The sequence below is a fragment of the Natrix helvetica genome, assembly GCF_964273705.1.
Source record: "Natrix helvetica genome assembly, chromosome: Z".
NCBI lineage: Eukaryota > Metazoa > Chordata > Lepidosauria > Squamata > Natricidae > Natrix > Natrix helvetica.
In genome coordinates, this window is record NC_138554.1 from 135,644,412 (window position 1) to 135,664,003 (window position 19,592).

At 46.9% G+C, this 19,592-nt stretch overlaps 1 protein-coding gene across 2 annotated transcripts in view; it reads left to right on the plus strand.

The window, feature by feature from the left end:
• TTC21A (tetratricopeptide repeat domain 21A) overlaps positions 1-18,708 on the plus strand; it is a 75,900-nt gene extending 57,192 nt beyond the window's left edge. For both annotated transcript variants that reach the window (XM_081970197.1, XM_081970198.1), the window contains 5 exons: positions 1,225-1,420; positions 2,335-2,559; positions 4,318-4,438; positions 11,963-12,030; positions 18,580-18,708. In XM_081970197.1, the coding sequence (XP_081826323.1) occupies positions 1,225-1,420; positions 2,335-2,559; positions 4,318-4,438; positions 11,963-12,030; positions 18,580-18,657 (688 nt within the window). In that variant the 3' untranslated portion in view covers positions 18,658-18,708. The remainder of the gene's footprint in view (positions 1-1,224; positions 1,421-2,334; positions 2,560-4,317; positions 4,439-11,962; positions 12,031-18,579) is intronic.
• Positions 18,709-19,592: the final 884 nt, after the last annotated feature.

The following is a 19,592-nucleotide window of genomic DNA, read 5'->3' on the forward strand; positions in this document are numbered from 1 at the left end:
TGACAGCTCCGCTGCGTTCTTTGCCCATTGAAGCCCCTTGTTAAAAAAAACCTCGCTAGTTGAATTCATGGGTTTTTTTTTTACATGGGGCTTCCCTGGACGAAACGGCAAGGAACACAGCGGAGCTGTCAATCTCTGGTAGCACTAAGATACGCGTCGCTTCCCCCCCCCCCCCACTGCTACCCCCTCCCTAAAGGGAGGTTGGGGAAGGGAAGCAGCCAGGCAGCCGTTATCATTGGGGCTTGGTGGGAGTTGTTCTTTTTGCTCGGGAGGGAATGGGGTGCGAGAGGGATCAGGTGGGGGAGGGGGGATCGCATTGCTGAACTCTTTTTGCAGCGGACTCTTTTTTTCATGGGACGGAATGGGGCGCGAAGCACTTTGCTTCGCCTGCTGCTCCTTTTGCGCTGGGCTCTTTGCAAGGGAGGGAACGGGTTTTTTGAAGTGCATTGCTGCCGCGGGATCGGGACAGAACAGGGTTTTTTTGAAACGTATTGCTAGCCTACCGCTCTTTTTGCGGTGGGCCCTCTTTTTGCCCGGCAAACTGTACCCGTAGGTACGGCAAGGGCTGTGGGGTGCGTGGGGCATGCCCCCCCTCTTCCCACTCCGGTTTTGGGGGGGCTTATTTTGGGGGGAGGGGCTTATTTTGGCTCATGCTCTGAAAAACCCGATTGGGTTTATTAGCAGGGCGTGGCTTATTTTCGGGGAAACACGGTATAGAATTCGATAGCAAGCCAAATTGCTTCAGATCTGACATGGACAGTCATGCTGTATCCATCAGCAACTCGTTGAATGAACCGTGCCTACACCTGCACAATCACCACACAGGCTTAGGAAGATACACATTTACGTTCCGGAGGCATTATGGAGGCAACAATAGGCACATTAATGCTGGATCATTGCTTTGATCAGATCTGATTACTGTACGCTGCTCTTCTCTACAGTAATGTCTACAGATTTTTCAAACCCCTGCTGAAGTGGACAAAATCCATTTGAGATTTTATGCATGCATAACCCTCTATGCATAAAATCTCATTTGTTTTATCTATGGGCAAAATTCTGTTCTTTTTACAGACATTGCAATGTAATACACACCACTTAGTCACTTAAATCCAAGCTTTGAGGTTATATTACTGAGTTTAAAAGGCAGTAAATCAGTAACCTTTTCTTTAATGTTGTCCAGTACTTGAGTAGTTTAGGAAACATCAAATACTTTCTTTTTGACAGTAACTTAAAGGAGAAAAAAGAATCTGAACAGCATGGGATACGTACAGCTGAAAAGCTACTTAAGGAGTTTTATCCTCACTCGCAGGAAGGCCAGAATCAAGTGGAAATGTTGCAGAGCTACTGTTTAATGGCCACAAAAGAAAAACACAATGTGGAGAAGGCTCTGAAAGTATTTATAGAAATGGGACAAAATGAGGTAGATAATAAAAATTATTTGAAATTCAAAATGATACCTATCAGCAGAAACTTTGTAAGGCATTGGAAAGCCCCTAAAAGCTAACTCTCCTTAAAATATTTAGTTTGTTTTTTCAGAGTAATATCAACAGAAGTAGAAATAGAGGTCAATTTGTCAAATGCTGTCTACGATCTCACTCTATACTGAAATATACTTTTAATCTAGAAAATAAAAAGCTATTCCTTAAGAGGCATTCGATGATGGGGAATGCTCTTTGGACATGCCCAGAGTAGTTTTCCTTGTTTCTTTTCATATAGGCTTCTTTAAAAATTGGCATAGCCAGAGATGGAAAGAAGATAATGAAAAATGACTGGTGTAAGTTGGAGGGGAGTCTACAGTATCTACAAAATACCTCTCCTACCTAGGATGAAGTGTAGATTATATGACCTTATATATTAATGTGGGCTTTTCAGTAGAGACTGTCGTAAATAACAGTGAATAGCTTGAGAAAAAGCTTATCCCATTTGGCTTTATCTGTCTCTGATCTGATCTTATCCCATTTGTCCTCCCCCCCTTGCCTGCTCCCTCCCGGCCTTTGATGGCAGGATGCCAGTGAGGCACCAAGGCGAAGATGGCAGACTTGACATTTGTATGTGTGCTTGTTTATTATCTTAAAGCTAAGATATAAATACATATGTACATACATAAATACATATGCCAGGTCTGCCATCTTCAGCTTGGTGCCTGGCTGGCATTCTGCCATCAAAGGCCAGGAGGGAGGGGGCATTATTTTCACAAATAACTCAAGATGAGAGACATACAAAAAAGCTTAGCCCTGCTGCTGTCTATTATCTCAATAAAGGTAAAGAAACCAACCTTTTAAGAATATGAAGTAACTCTTAAAATCTAAATTTCTCCACAATTTTTAAAACCAGAGAGACAATGTCCCTGCCATTCTGGCAATGGCTCAAGCCTACATGCTGCTTAAACATACAGCTAAAGCCCGGACCCAGCTAAAGCGCCTGATCAAAGTGAATTGGTCTCTACCAGATGCTGATGAGTTAGAAAAAGCTTGGCTGCTGTTGTCTGATATTTACTGCACCTCTGGGAAGTATGATCTTGCCACTGAACAAGTGAAGCGCTGCTTACGATACAATAAGGTAAGATGTAAACCCATTGCAGTGGTAGAATAAATTTTCACAGGACTGGGTTTTGAATAGGAAGCCTCCTAGCCTAACTTTATTATCAAACCATGTGAATTCCTGACTCTGAAAGCTTTCTTTTCTTGACTAAACGACTCTTCTTCCCTGAGATTTCCCAAATAATTAAGAATGTAGTATTTTGTTGCTATATGCTCCACTTCTAAAAAATAGGAAGTTTCAAAAATATTTATTGTAATTAATGCTGCGCTATACCACTCAAGGTGGTTGGTGAAATTAAGTACTGTACCAACATTTTGATATAGTCCTATACCAACACTATCTGAGGAACTGTCTCTTGCCAGCCACATCTACCTATCAGAGCGGGGAGGCAGGGAATGTTGCCGGTCCCATCCCTGAGGGAGATACACCTGGTGAGACCCAGAAGAAGGTGGCTCCCTCTTTCTAGAACATCACCCCCCCCCCGAGATTAGAACGGCTCCCACTCTAATTCTCTTCCAGAAGGCGCTGAAGACCTGGCTCTGTCAGGGGACCTGGGGAACTCAGAGCAGGATGGAACCCATTAAATGGCTCGTGTGATCTGCTGTCGGTGGGGTGGGTGGGAGTTGGGAGGGTGATTTTGTTGTATTGTATTATATTAATTTATTTGATTATTTTTATTGTTTTAAATGTGGTTTTATATTCTGTAAGCTGCCTTGAATTGCCATGGGCGAACAGGTGGCAATATTAAATAAATAAATAAATAAAAATAGTTGCCTATGAATTTACTTTTTGAAAGGAGATACAAGAAGTAAATCAAGTATTTAATCACATTAAACATCAATTAACACTTCATATCATAGAGTGCCAATCAGATTTATAATAATATCATTAATATTATAGAATTCCCTTACACTTAACTTCTTTGTTTCTTTTTCCAATTCTATCAGAATTTTAACTGTTACATAATACTCATCTGTGATATCCAATCATTCCAGCATCATTTGCAAATATATTTTTGAGCATTACTGCCCCCGAGGTAAACTGTAAATATGAGGGGGTGGAAGGCATGATAAGTTATCTCTCCAGGGAGAAAATAACCGCCTTAAATATAGGGCAAATTCATGTAAATGTGAATTGCATCCTGTTAAACAGGATTTGTGGATTTGTATCATAAAATCATAGGGCTGGAAGGGATTTGGAGGTCTTTTAGTCTGGCCTCTGACCAAGGCAGTCATTATATTATTGTGGATAAATGGCTGTCCAATCTTTTCTGGAAAACATCTAATAATGGAGGAACCACAACTACAGGAGGCAAGTTGTTCTCTAATTGTTCCCACTGTCGATTTTTATCAACTTGTAGGGAGTTACATAGATTTGCAGTTAGAATAATGTAATATGCATGGGTTTACAGCAATAAAAATTATTGTGTTTCATGCCCCTAATTTCCCAACAGAAATCTTAAAACTCAAGAATTAGCTGAATGAAATCTTTGGGGTGCGTGGAACAACTTGACCCTCCCTCAAATTCATAACAACCCAAATTCAGTTTGAAGAAACATCAATAGATTTACAGGCTGTTTGTTAAAGTATTCATTAGGCCCAAAAGGTGGTTGCTGTTTAATAAAAACTATGTGTAAAAAAATAGTCCATTGCTGTTCTTTAATAGTGGGTAGTTTATTGTAATTATTCGATCTCTGTGGAAATCCTGGAAGCAGTATTATTTATAAATCAGAATTTCCAAAAGCATCTATTTTACACATTCAATTTTATTCTTTAGTCATGTGCAAAAGCTTATGAATGCTTGGGATTTATTGCTGAAAAGGAAAATGCATATAAAGATGCTGCAATGAACTATGAATTAGCTTGGCAGTATAGTAACCAAGCAAATCCTGCAGTTGGTGAGTATTAACTTTTCAATTCAATTTGCTTGATTTCAATGGTGTAACATTTAGGACTTCTACAATATTTTATCTGGCATAGAATCTAGCTTTGCTATATGGTGGTAGTCCATACGTGTCAGTCCTATCAAGAAGGATTTACTATCAGAAAACAGATAGTATCACAAGAATAAAAATTGTTTGGTAAGTATTAAAAGTATTTAAACAGTAAATTCTCCTGTGTGCTGCTTGGAGAGTCCAAGCATGGGTTAACACAGTCTAACTGCCCTAGGACTGAGTGAATTCTTCTTTACCACGCCTCCCTTTGCCTCATCTAGATCAGTTTAAAAACTCAGTCCGCCCATTAGGACTGTGGCTGGGGAGTTCCTCAGTTCTAGAGCAGTTAGATTGGACTCCCCAACGCAAGCACAGAAAAAATTACTTAAAACCAGTTGGTAACCTAGGAAGTAATTCAATAATATTCAGAAAGCACTGAATTGCTGGCTGAGAGGCTTGCTGGACCCCCGTCTCCTGCTGGTCACAAGCGGAGCGCGTGTGGGTGAGTTGCTTGTCCGGCGGCTACTGGCGAGCAAGGGGGCGGCGGGAGGCTTCCCAGACGCATTTAAACCCCAACCGCTGCGTTTTGAATACCGTGCGGAGCGCCTGAGCACTCCGGCAGTGGCAGCACTGCTCAGATCTGCCCGGCACCAGCGGTGGCCATTTTGAAGAGGTTCTCGCGTTCGCTGCAGGGCCAACCGTCTTGGAGGTAGAAAGCTGCGCGCACAGCGGCGGCCACTTTAAAGCGCCAAAAAGGGCCTTTTGAGAGAATCGGAGCCGCGAAGAGGATCGCTCAGCCCCTCAGCAACAGCAGATTGCCACCGGGAAGCCTGGGCCTTGTCCGGGTTGCCAGCAAGGCCTACATTCCGATTCCACCGCTCAGAGTCCCTGAGGGTGGCCAGAGAGAGGGGTTCTGTCCTCCGGGCGTCCCTTATCTCATTAATTGATCTGCGGGCACCTTCTGGCCGGCTGGCTTGTGCCCTGTAACTGTCTACAGATCTCTCCACCTCTATTGCAACTGTCTTTACTCAGGCCTGCAGGCCATTATGGCGGACGAAGGTTTGGAGGTGCAGGCAGGACCTTCCTCCAAGCGTAGTAGACTGGAACCCCCCACCCCCCAAAGGGGGAAAGGGAGGGAAGGGCACCTCTAAATGGTCCTCCCTGGGGCCCTCAGGGAGCATTGATAAGCACAGGGAGGGGCCCCGTAAACAAAAGATTCCAAAGCCCCATAGACAGGATAAGTCCCCTGTCCATGAGGAGGCATTGCCAGGCCCACTCTCAGCCCAGAGGGGGGAACGGGAGCCTTGTTCACCTCGGGGAACAGGTCACCCCTGTCAGTAGGGAAATCTCGAGATTGTCTTCCCCTGATGCTCGTCCATCAGGGGGGAGCTGGAACCCTTCCAAGGCATCCTCCCAGTGGAGGAGGGGGCCAGTTCGGGGGAGGGACAAGAGGCGGCCTGCCCCATCAAATCCTGCCCCAGGGAAGACAAAGGTCCAGCCCTGTCGCCAGAGATGAGGGAGGTAATTGCGCAAGCCATCTCCCAGGGCATAGCCAAGGGCATCAGGCAGAAGGAGACCCGAACAACTGGTGCTCCTAAACCTAGACCGTCCACGGCACAAACAAGGGACCAAGCCCCACCCTCTCCTGGCACCTCGGTTGCCACAGACGAGTCAGTCTGGGAAGAGGGGGAGGTTGATGAATTCGAATTATCGGAGGACGAAGACCTTCCTCCTGATCAACCGATCTTCACGGGGTTGTTCAAGCCTTCCCTATTTAAATCAATTCTTCACAAGGCCAAAGCAGCCACTGAATTAGGATCCACTCCTAAGAGTGTGACCGTTACACTATCCTCCGCTAAGGATCCCAAAGAGGGCCTGTTTAAGGAAACGGCTCCTACCCAAGAGTTAATCCCAGTTCCAGATTTATTCATGGACGTGGTCCAAAGACAGTGGGTTCAGCCAGGTACTCTGACCAACCCCAGTGGAGGGGACAAATCCCTTTATTCTGTGGAAAGTAGAATGGAGGATGTACTAAAGTTGCCTGAGGTGGGTGCCCCGGTGGTCTCTTTGACCTCCAATTCGAACCTGCCAGCAGACCTTCTGGAAGGTCTCAAAGCAGAAGACAAAAGATCTAAGAAGGGGTGTCATAAGACACACCAGGCGGCTGCCTGGGCCATCAGGGTATCCACCTCCGCTTCTTTTTTCACCAGAGCATCCCTCCTCTGGCTGAGGTAACTGAGATCCAAACGCCCTTCTGTGGGATCTCGGTGGCGGCATGATATCAGCGAAATAATCACCATCGTTGAATACTCAGGGGATGCCTCTCTGAACGCGGCAAAGTTCGCATCTAGGGCGCTGGCATCCAATGTAACCTCACGCCGCCTGCTGTGGCTCTGCCACTGGCAGGCAGACATGAAAGCAAAGTGGAAGCTTGCTTCCACCCTCTTCAAAGGGGGACAGCTTTCTGGGGACGCTCTGGACAAGTTTGTCATCGAAACGAAGGACAAACGGAAGATCCTTCCGACCACCCTAAAGAGAAATGAGCGCAAGGGCTCAGGCTCCTTTAGGAAGCAGTCATTTAGAGCCCAGGAGCCCTCCCAGGTGTCCAGCTCCCTATCAGAGCCCTACCCACAGGCAGGTGATAGGGGCCAAGATAGAAACTCTTTCGGGGCACGGGGGAGGCAACAACAACAGCATTCCTTTCAGAAGCCATTTCGTGGCGGTGCCAATGCCCGCCAATTCCATCGAAGGAAGTGACCATCAAAGGGTTCCTCCCATAGGGGGTCGGGTTCAGTTATACGCCGACAGGTGGGAGGAGATCACCTCGGACTCGTGGGTCCTCATCACAATCAGAAAGGGCCTAGTCTTAGAATTTCTATCCTTTCCCCAAAGGACATTCATTTGTTGTCCGACTCCCAAGAACCCCCAAAAAAGGGACCTCATGCAGAAGGAGATTCTCCATCTTCTCCAGATAAGGGTCATAGAATCCTTGCCAAAGGATCAGGAAAAGCAGGGATTCTATTCCATCCTTTTCCTGATCCTGAAGGGTTTAGGGGGGTGGAGGGCCATCTTGGATCTAAAGCGCCTAAATCAGCATCTGGCCTACAAAAGATTCAAGATGCAATCCCTCCACTCCATCCTGGATTGCATAAGACAATGAGACCTGCTCACCTCAATAGACTTGAAGGAAACCTACCTGCACATTCCCATTCATGCAGCTCACAGAAGGTTCCTGAGATTCCATTACAACGGGAGGCATTACCAGTACAGGGCTCTCCCCTTCGGCCTCTCGTCCGCGCCCAGAACCTTCACGAAGATACTGGCGGTGGAAGCCCACCTCTGGAACCGTCCAATTCGTCTAGAATGCTACCTGGACAACATCATCATTCACTCCTCCAGCCGTGACCAGGCCCGACAGGATGTTCAGGTGACCATACGGGCTCTCCAGCACCACAGCTTCTCGATGAACCGGAAGAAGAGCCACCTCGAGCCGACCACATGCATCCAACATCTCGGCGCCATCATAGACTCCACCTCTTGTCAGGTATTCCTGTCACCAGACAGACTAAAAAAATCTTCGAAGCAGAGCACTTCAATGCCGGCAGTCCAGGTCAGTGCCGATCATCAAACTTTCGCAACTCCTAGGCATCATGATATCATGTCTGAAGGTAGTTCCCTGGGCGCGACTGCATGCCAGGGAACTACAGTGGTTCCTCCTGCCAATCCAGAGGGAAAAGACCAGCAACTCCCCACAGTGTGTACGGCTACTGCCGAATGTAATTTGCTCCCTATCTTGGTGGCAATCAGCAGCGGTACAGAAGGGGTGCCTGTTCAAGGAACCTGAAAGAATTGTGGTGACATCCGATGCCAGCCTGCAGGGATGGGGGGCACACTGCCAGGGCCAACTCGCTCAGGGCAAGTGGACCCAGAAAGAAGCCTCTCACAGCATAAACTGGCTGGAGCTGAGAGCGGCCCATCTCGCCTTACGCCAGTTTTCTTCCCAGATTGTGGGTCGCCATATACTGTTACTAACAGACAATGTAGCAACAAAGGCCCACATAAACAGGCAAGGCGGCACACACTCCAAAAGGCCCATGATGGAGGCAGAGTCCCTGGGCAGGTGGGCGGAACATCACCTGGCGTCCATAAGAGCGGACCACATATCAGGGACCAGCAACCAGAAGGCAGATTGGCTGAGCCTGCAGACGATCGACAACTCCAAGTGGCGTCTGCATCCGGACCTGTTCAAGCAGATCGTGTGGAGATTCGGCAAACCGCAAGTAGACCTATTTGCCACTCACACCAATACACACCTACCATGATTCTTTTCCCGCTACTACTCGACCCTGGCGGAGGGAACGGATGCGCTGAGGTGCAAATGGCCCTCAGGACTGCTGTACGCATTCCCCCCTCTTCCACTCATTCCGCAGGTAGTGACCAAGCTGCTGGCGGAAGAAGCGGAGATCATCCTTGTAGCATCTCACTGGCCCAGGAGGTCCTGGTATGTGGACCTTGTCAGCCTCTCCATTCAGAAACCATGGAGAATTCCTCAGGAGCAAATCTCCCTCAGCCAAGGGGCCGTCTGTCATCTGGATCCACAGTAGCTTCAACTAGCCGTCTGGCACTTGAGGGGGACCTCCTAAGGAAACAGAATCTTTCTGACAAGGTCAACCAAACTATTCAAGCGTCCAGAACGCCTTCTACTACTAGGATATATGAAGCAACATGAATCGCTTTTTGGGCCTGGTGCCAGAGGAATGGCATAAGAGACATTTTTGCCTCAGTCCCACAATTACTAGACTTTCTCCAGGAGGGACTGGACAGAGGCCTAGCACCCAACACTCTCCGTCGTCAGGTCGCGGCCAATGTTCCCTCTAATTTTTTTTCAGTGTGAGCAGAAAAGTATAGTGTTTGAGCGGCACATTTTTATGCCTGAGCAGCACCTGAATTTTTTTCACAGGTGTCACCTAAGACAACAACAAAATCAGTATTATTTGAAACTCAAAGTTATGTTTATTCAAGGTACCCACTTAATTAAAAGTGTTATATAGTATCACTTAACAACGCTCCTGCTTAGCAACCAAAATGTTGGGTCAGGAACTCTGGCATTGAAGCATGCAAGTCTTAAAGCTGTCAAGTTGCAAGACCCTGGCACCCCTAACCCTTTAGAAAAAAAACCCAGGGTCTTCAAACCTGACAGCTTGAAGACTTGTGGACTTCAACTCCCAGAATTCCTCCTCCAGTCATGTTGCGGCGACGTCATCTGCGTGGATCTGCTCCATCTTCGGTTTTTTTCACGGGGCAGGGCTGCTGCTGAAGATGCCAACGAGCCCTTGCCGCCAACAGAATAACAGCTGCCGCCACCACCTCCACCTCCTCCTCCTCCTCCTCCTCCTCCTCCAACAGCACCACCACATTTGGAGTGAAGCCACCAAAGCTCCCGCTGGCGCCCCCGCCCGTGGCAGTGGCGCGTCCCCCTCCACTCGGAGCACCTGAGCTGGGCACCGCGTTACCCCTGCTGCCCCCTCCTCCTCCGCCGTGCTTTTGAGAAGCCATGAGGCCTTTTTCCCCTGCTGCGCCCCCTCCGCCACCTTCCTACTGGCTCCCGCGGCCTCATGGCTCCTCAAAAGCACAGCAGAGGAGGAGGGGGCAGGGGTAATGCGGGGCTCAGCTCAGGTGCTCCGAACAGAGGGGGAGGCGCCGCTGCCATGGGCGGGGGCACCGGCGGGAGCTTTGGCGGCTTCACTTCTCACTGTCAGGAAATCTGCCGCAGCGTCGGGCAGCAAATGTGGCGCTCTTAGAGGAAGAGGAGGCGGCAGCAGATATTCCGGTAGCGGCAGGGGCTTTGAGGGTTTATTTTAGCCGCAGCTAGGATTGGCCGCCCACAAAGGACCTCCCCGGGCTTGCTTTGCTGAACTAGCGTCAGTCGCTCCGCACTCACCAAAACAAGTCCGGGGAGGTCCTTTGGGGCGGCCAGTGCAAAGGACCTCCCCAGCCTCCGGTGCCTGTGACAGTACAAAACACAGCGCGGCAGTTGGAAACTGCTGCATGGTGTTTTCTTGCCACCTGCGCGGCCGCGCAGCCACGCACCTTAGAGGGAACAGTGGTCGCGGCCCTCTCCACCATTCTCACTGACAACTCTTCTTGTCCCTTGAGTCAACACCCACAGGTCAAGAGCTTCCTGAAGGGCGCGTTGAATATCAGTCCTCAGACGGTTCACCGCTACCTGTCTTGGAATTTGCCGTTTGTTCTGCGAGCATTAACGGGAACACCCTTTGAACCAATTCGTAGGTGAGCCTCCATCACCTGACTATTAAGACTGCTTTTCTAGTGGCCGTTACATCCGCTCGAAGAGTATCTGAACTAGCGGCTCTCTCAGTGAAGATCTATGCATTATACATCCTGACAGAGTCATATTGAGACTTGACCCCATGTTCATCCCTAAGGTCAACACTCATTTTCATAGAGCCCAGGAAGTGATCCGTCCCAACTTTTGCCCCAAACCGTCACACCCTAAGGAGCGTGACTGGCATAAGTGGATGTGAGACGTGCAATTCGCGTTTACGTCAAGAGAACCAAGGGCTTCCGACGTTCTGAACCATTTTTTGTCTCATTCCATCCTGGGTCGCTGGGCCGCAAGGCTTCATCTCACACCATTGGGCATTGGTTATGGGCCTGCATTAAGTTGGCATACGAACATCAGGGCAGGGTCGCACCACGTCACGTGACAGCGCACTCAACAAGGAGTGCCACCACCTCAGCAGCATGGGCGACCCAGGCGTCCATTATCGACATTTGTAGAGTGGCCACGTGGGCTTCTCCCACAGCATTTATCAAAAATTATAAAATTGACTCCTTTGCCTCAGCCAAAGCCTCATTTGGAAGGAGAGTTTTGCAAAAAGTTATCGAGGCTCCGGACAATCTAAACACTCCCCGCTTGGACTCTCCAAGCAGCGCACAGGAGAAAGATCGTTGGCTTACCTGAACGGTCGTTCTCTGGGCGCTGCGGGAGAGTCCAAACCCACCCGGGGTCTTCAGAGGTGTTCAAGACTATTGACTTTGAGTGTCTAAGGAACGGCCGTCCTGTGTGGCTAATTCTTCGTTTTTAAGCTGATCTGGACGAGGCAAAGGGAGGCGTGGTCAAGAAGAATTCACTCAGTCCTAGGGTAGTTAGTCTGTGTTAACCCACGCTTGGACACTCCCGCAGCACCCAGAGAACGACCGTTCAGGTAAGCCAACGGTCTTTTTGTTGAATAAATGGGTTTAAATGTTGGCAAACATTAAAAAGCTGGTATCAAATTCTATAACTGTATGAATGTAATGTATCATATATAAATACATGTGCTACGTATCAGTTTATGTATATTCAATTTAAAGTAGGGATAACATTCAAAGATGAAAAAAGTATGCATTATAGTGCTCATTACACTCATTGTAAGAGATAATATTTTTGCAGAGTGTCAACCTATCACTTTTCTCTTTCTGTAGGATTTAAACTGGCATTCAACTACCTAAAAGATAAGAAATACGTAGAAACCATAGATGTATGCCATGCTGTAAGTCTCCCCAAAGCATAATTTAGTTACTAAGGGTATCTGTGGTGATCTTATCACCTCTGCATCGTCCCACTTAAAAGTGGTTACTTCCAAACCTTATGCAATTCATGGAACTGTAAATGTGATCCAGAAAGTAAAACTTCTAATTTTAATGCTATAGTCCTTTTCTGCACCTCTTCTTATCTTGTTTTTAACCAAAATATATGGAGAAAAAGACTAAATATTTTAATTTAGATGCATCCTAACAGCGGCCATAATCCAGGGATTCAAACTTTTTAGCCTACCTGAATCAAGTGTCCCTTTCAGAATAGATTTTTTATATGGGGGGGGGGTACTTTTGCTATTTTTTTTAAAGACATTTTTGAGATTCATACCAGATGATGTAGCACTCAACAGGAGCAGCTGTACCCGCTGAGTTATAGTGGGCATTACACAGCTTTTCTCCATGGCTCAGATAAAGTGCCCTCTACTTGCCTCTGAGTCAGCCAAAACTGACGGGCATAAAACATGCTGTTCCCACTGTCAATCTCTGTCTTGTCTCTGCAGCCTCTGAACGGCCTTTCTGCTGGGTTACATTAATGTGTACAGGCCCTGTCAAGCAATAACACTGGATAGGCCCTCTGGCTTTGCTGCCCTCCCTCTTGTGGGTATCACCAACTGGCAGGAAACCGATTGTCAGTAACAGAACTGCTGTTTTTATGAATGGCTTCAACAGATTGCAAGTTATGCGATTAGTCATTTGATCTGTCAAAACCTGATGTCCCCAAACCCACTGAATAGCTAATCTGCAGAGTGAGTGGGAAGGCTGCTTTACCTATCGCCCAACCCCAATGATCAGCAGTCCTTCAAGCTAGCCTTGGAAGAGGTTTACTACTGTTTTTGAAATAATATGAAACAGAGACTCAAAAAGAGCCCCCCAACAATTCTTCTGTAGCCTGTTCTGCTTTCCTAGACAGCCCCCCCCCCCGCCATCTTCTGGAAGTACCCCACTTTTGTGTACACCCCGATCAGCAGGGGAGAGCCATATCTCCATATTCTCCATAGGGGGAAAGTAGCAGCCAGACTGGGTTGACTTCATCCACTCTTTGATTGGACTGAGCCCGACAAGACCTTTAAACCACGCCCCTGTTGCCAGGCAATCCCAGTTTTGACTCAGTCCCTCAATTTGGACAGCTGTGTCATCCTATTGTTCCAGTGGAATTCATGAAATATTGGATTTAATTGACAAATTTCAGATTTAATTCGGGCTGAGTGAGTAGCTACAGTATCACCAGATATCCCAGCCTGGGGTGGTGTTAATTCGCCATTAGCCCATAGGGGTGGTGTGCAGAATTGGTCATAACTGACAGACCAACTGACAGTCTGTGACTGCTATTCAGTCTGGCAGCATTGAAGATTGGTGCCTCTACTTTATTTCAAAATTGGTCAGCAAGGCTATTGATAGGAAGCTTTAAATCAGCGCAGGAGCGCTCTGTCGTTTCCTTTAGAGGTTGAGCGACAAACCGCGGCTTGTTTAAACACCGCAGAGCGCCCATGCTCCTTTAAATTGACTGTAAGTGAAGCAAGTGGCTTGAAAAGCCCTTTAACAAGCCATTAATTTGTCGGACGCAATTTCGGAGGCTTTTTCGGCAGTGGAGAGGCGTGCGGCAGCTCTGAGCAGCCCAAGCCGCTTTTAACCATTTAACTGCCACAGTTGTCAGTTGCTTTTGGTGCCAACTGCTCCAAATCTAAGCCCATTTCAAATTACGAATGACAGAGACATAGGGCACTGGAGCGCATATATAAAAAGGCCAGTAGCAAGACTGCTTCTCCTGTCTTGGGCACTGATAAGGATATCAGCCTTCACTGGGTAATTTGCCAGGGCTCTCTTTGCCTGGAGGGGCAGCAGAGGAGGACCTCTCCCTGAATATGAGGATTCCTATTGACACCTCAGGCCTCTGGGATTCTAACCAGGGATGGCAGTCACCCCCACGCACTACACCATCTGTGCCTCTCCCGACCTCGTGGACTTTGCCCCAGACTATTCCCTCTACTTCTGCAGGAGTTACTACCAATCAATTGCCTACCCTAGGGGTACCTAATTTCCAGGATATGATGTTCAGGGCCTTCCAGCAATGCATGGCTGCGGCTTTCCAACAGCCTCAAAATCAGCCAATAGGGGTACCTCAAACTACAGCTCCTCAGGGGCAGAGTGGTCAGGAGGAAGTTCTTCCAACCTCTCCTGCCTCATTGCAGGAAGATAATGATTCTGACTCTGAGGAGAGCGAGATCAGAGAAGAGAACCTTTCTGAGGACAAAGGTTTACCTCCTTCTAAGCTCTCTTTCTCTGGTTTGTTTCAGCCATCTTTGTTTAAGTCCTTGCTTTTCAAGGCCAAGGCCTCGGCAAAGTTCTGGGACAAGCCATCGGGGCCATTGGTGCAACCTCAGGGAATCTCGGCTGGGATTGAGGAACAGGCTATTGAAGCTGACACGGTGCCCACTCCGAAGTCTTCACAAAGGTGATGGCGGCATTGGCAGCGTACCTAAGGCAAATGCCTATACGACTCCAATGCTATTTAGATGACCTTTTATTGCAATCGTCTTCTGTGGATGGTGCCCTAAGGGTCTTAGACATTACGATGTCGACCTTGAGAGCATGGGTTCTCCATCAATCTGGCTAAAAGCCACCTGCAACCAACCACAAAGTTGATTCACCTAAGGGCCTTGATAGATACAGTGTCAGGCACAGTCTTTCTGTCCCCTGAGAGGCAACAAAATCTTAAGGAGCTAGCTTCCCAGGTTAGCAGGGAGCGAAGGGTGCCCCTAGCTACATTGTCCAAGCTGTTAGGTACCATGGTGTCTGCCATTGGCATTGTTCCTTGGGCATGCCTGCATACCAGAGACCTTCAATGGTTTCTTTTACCATTTCAGCGAAGGCTCATGAGCTGCTCCCAGGTCAAGGTCATTCTACCAGCAGAGGTATCCTGATCCTTGATATGGTGGAAGTCCCCAGCAGTCACCAAGGGGGAATTCTTCAGGACTCCGGACTGTGTGACGGTCACTATGGATTCCAGTCTCTTTGGATGGGGGGCACATATATACATGCAGATGGACAATGGAGCCAGGTGGAACTGGCTCACAACATAAACTGGTTGGAACTCAGGGCGGTCCGCCTGGCTCTCAAACAATTTCACCATTCTGTCACTGGCAGGCATATTCTGGTCCTAATGAACAACGTAGCCACCAAGGCTCATATAAACAGACAGGAAGGGACCAGATCGAAGTCCCTCATGCTAGAGGCCAAGAGATTGAGCCTTTGAGCCGAGAGGAACATACTATCTATAACAGCGGAGCACATAGTGCGGGTAGACAATGTCAGGGCCGACTGGCTCAGTCAGACCGAGGTGGACAATTTGGAGTGGCAGCTACAACCAGCAATCTTTTGGGCCATTGTGGACCTTTTTGGCCACACAGAAGTCGACCTGTTTGCCATCCCTCTCAACACACAGCTCCCGAGGTTCTATTCCAGGTTCCCATCGCAGAACGCGGATGGGGTGGACACTCTCTGCTGCCAATGGCGTCAGGGTCTTCTTTATGCCTTCCCGCCTTTGCCTTTGATTCCCAGGTTAATACAAAATATATTCCAGGAGGGGGCAGAGGTGATAATGGTTGCCTCGCATTGGCCCTGGCGGCCTTGGTTTGTCGACCTCCAGTCTCTCTCAGTGGCCAGGCCCTGGAGATCCCTCAGGAGATGGTGTCCCTCAGCCAGGGGTCGCTGGAGCATCAGTGGTTCCAGTTGACCACCTGGCGCTTGAGCGGAGTGTCTTGAGGGAGGACAAATATTTCTCCAGGATCATACAGACTATTCAGGCTGCCCGTAGACCATCCACTGAGCGAATCTACAATGCTACATGGTACGCATTCTGCATGTGGTGTTCCACTAACAACCTTGATCGCGTTTGAGCCACGATCCCACAGGTCATGGACTTTCTTCAAGCAGGTCTGGCTCCTAATACTATTAGGAGACAGGTATCGGCTATCTCCTCTGTGCTATTGTGTGGTAAGTCACAAACACTGATTCAGCACCCTATGGTCAGACGGTTTCTCAAGGGTGCTTCTAATCTTAAGACTCTCATGGTACATAAGTACCCTTCTTGGGATTTGCATAAGGTATTGGACGCTCTAACGGGTGACCCCTTTGAACCTCTATGAACAGTGTCTCTCAGATTCCTCACTCTCAAGGTGGCATTCTTGGTGGCCATTACCTCCGCTAGGCGGATATCTGAGCTACAGGCACTCTCTTCCAGAAAGGACTTATGTATATCTCACCAGGATAGGGTGATTCTATGGCTGGATCCCCCTTTCATACCTAAGGTGTGCTCTTGCTTTCATCAATCACAGGAACTGATTTTACCTCATTTCTGTCCGGATCCTTCTCACCCTTTGGAGAAGAAATGGCACACCTTGCACGTGAGGAGGGCTCTGAGAATTTACCTCAAAAGAACATTGCCGACCAGAAAGACAGAAGCATTATTTGTTTCTTTTCAGCCGGGATGGCTGGGGGGGAAAGTCACATCTACCACCATAGGTAGATGGTTAAGGGCTTGTATTGCTACCGCTTACCATGCTCAGGGAAGCCAGGTGCCGGGATCTATAACAGCACATTCAACAAGAAGTGTGGCTACTTCAGTGGCCTGAGCCACGCAGGCCACTTTAACTGAGATTTGTAGAGCTGCTACATGGGCTTCCCCTTCACTATTCATAAAGAACTATAAATTAGACGCTTTTGCTTCTGCAGAGGGTGTTACAATCTGTGCATAGAGATGGTGAAACAGATAACCAGCAATAATTCTTGTATATATGTATATAGCTCCTGTCTGCACCCTCCCTAGGGACAAAAGGCTTTGGTACGTCCCAGTCTGGATGCTACTTCCCCCACTACGGAGAAAGGGCATTGGTTCCTTACCTGATACGCCTATTCTCATAGCGGGGGAGTAGCATCCAGCCCCTCCCTGGTTTGTTATGTAACGTTTAATGGTTCAATACATGTTGTGAATTGAGTCTTTTCAAGAAATGAAACGGTGTTGGAACTATGATGACTTTTCAAGTGTGTTAGGGATGTAACCCTATCTTGGCTTGGCAATGTATATAAGCCATGATTGCAACAAATGTATCGGTTACTTTAAATGCTAGAGAGATGTAATTGGTTGCTGTTACCTCAAACAGCCATAAGAGGGAGCCAGAATGACTGTTAGCTCTCTGTTAGATGCTGATCGGATACTGTATCATGAGTTACTGAGTCTTGCTACTGTTAGCTACTTTGTGTGTTAAACTGAGAATATTGATAACTGACTGACTGAACCGTGTATGACTTGGACTGTAAATTGGACTCTGAATACCTCTATATTTCCACATAGTAAACTACTATATTTTATACTATTCAGTGTCCCTGTATGCTGGTTTGTGCGTGTTCTGCCATACCACTCTCATTACGCTTCTCTGCACACTCGCTCTCCTAACAGGGAGCTTACTTACTTAACAAAGTGGATGATACATCGAGTCTGACAGAGTCCTTCGCTGAAACTGGGATTGCCTGGTAACAGGGGCATGGCTTAAAGGTCTTGTCGGGCTTAGTCCAATCAAAGAGCGAACCCAGTCTGGATGCTACTCCCCCCCCCCGAGAATAGGCGTATCAGGTAAGGAACCAATACCCTTTTCCATGCAACTCCTTGACTCCCTTTAATCAGCTGCTTATCAAGTACGGAGACTGGTAATATTTGCAGTAACTGACAGCTCAAAGGTGGATAAAAGATTTAGAAGACAACAAGCTTGCCCCATTCACGGAATTTTACAGTGTTTTTCCGGTGTTTTCCATTATTTTTGTAGTTGTTCATATAGAAATACTATTTCAGATTGGGGGGGGGGGGGAGGAAGCGAAACAGTCACAAATCGTCTTTCTATTGATCATACTAAATACGTTTCTGGAAGTACCTATAGATCTAGCATATATCGTATTTTTCGGAGTATAAGATGCACCTTTTCCCCTCAATAAAGAGGGTGAAAAACTGGGTGCATCTTATACACTGAATACAGCATTTTTGGCTTCCCGAAACCCCGCCACTTTTGCAAAAATGGACTTGCAGAGGGCTTGGGAGGCTTGCAAAGTGCTCTTGAGGGCTGGGGAGGTCAGAAACGAGCACAAAACGGGCCATTTCTGCTTGTTTTGGGGGGGACAGCCCCCGGGAGCACTCTAAGAGCCTCCCAAAGCTCTGCATGCCTTTTTTTGGTGAAAAACGGGCCGTATTTTGCTCGTTTTTGCCCCCAGCCCCCAGGAGCACTTTTTATGCCTCCCCAAGCTCTGCATGCCCCCCCTTTTTTGTAAAAAAAAATGAGGCATTGAGAGGGTTTGGGAGGCTTTTTTAAAAAAATTACCTCTTCAAAATCATGGTGCATCTTATACTCCAGTGTCTCTTATAGTTTGAAAAATACGGTAATTTGGTACATTAATTGTAAATGCTTATTGTTGTTTTTTACTATTAAAAATTAATTATTATTTTTTCCTTCTTAAAGGTTTTGAAGGGATACCCAGATTATCCAAAAATTAAAGAGGAAATTTTGGAAAAAGCTCAAATGGCATTTAAACCTTAAAATGTGCAGGTTTACATACTTCAACATCAACATGGACACTCAACAATAAAGGTGTATTATTTGTATTATTTAAATTACCTTAATTGTCAAAGTAGCTTCTTGATAAGCAATTCAGCAAAATAACACATCTGTTCCAGTTCAGTTTCAGATGTTTTGGTTGTCTGTGTTTCTTTCTATCGTTTCACATCGACCTCACTACAGATTCTGAATATAGATTTCACATCTGTGATTCCGTTTTCTGTCCACAAGGTGGAGGTGTCCCTTCACTGCACAAAAAATGTGGCCTGTTAAAATTAGATCAAAACAAATATTAATATAACTCTTCACTTGAAACAGCGCTTCATATGATTACATGCTACAGCAATGCATTTTCTTCATTTGTGATGTACTGGAGAAATCTTAGAACTGGGTTAATAATGATTCATCACAGCATCACTTCCAAATTTCATTCCAGATTCCATGCTTGAAATGATGTGTCAACTCTTCGTAGTCAAACATGTTGTTGCTATTCAAAATATTTACTTCCAAAGGATATCTTCGGGACATTTCAGACTGGATCTTTTTTAAAAAAATAGAAGCAGTACAGATTGATGAGGCTGAATGAAATGTTCCTGCTGAATTTTCTCCAGACTGAGATTCTTCGCCATCAGTTACCATATTTATTAGAGACAAGAATGATGGGAGAAAGAATCCATTCACTCACTGAAAGGCTAAGGATGGGCTGAATCCCTCCAGCTTTCCTCCAATGAAGGAATAGTCCTCAGCTTACAATAACAGTTCATTTAGTGACCATTCAAAGTTACAACAGTACTGAAAAAAATTAAGGTTGTTTTTCAGACTTGTGATGGTTGCAGTAGCCCCATGGTCACGTGATCAAGATTCAGATGCTTGGCAACTGACTCATATTTATGACGGTTGCAGTGTCCCAGGGTCAT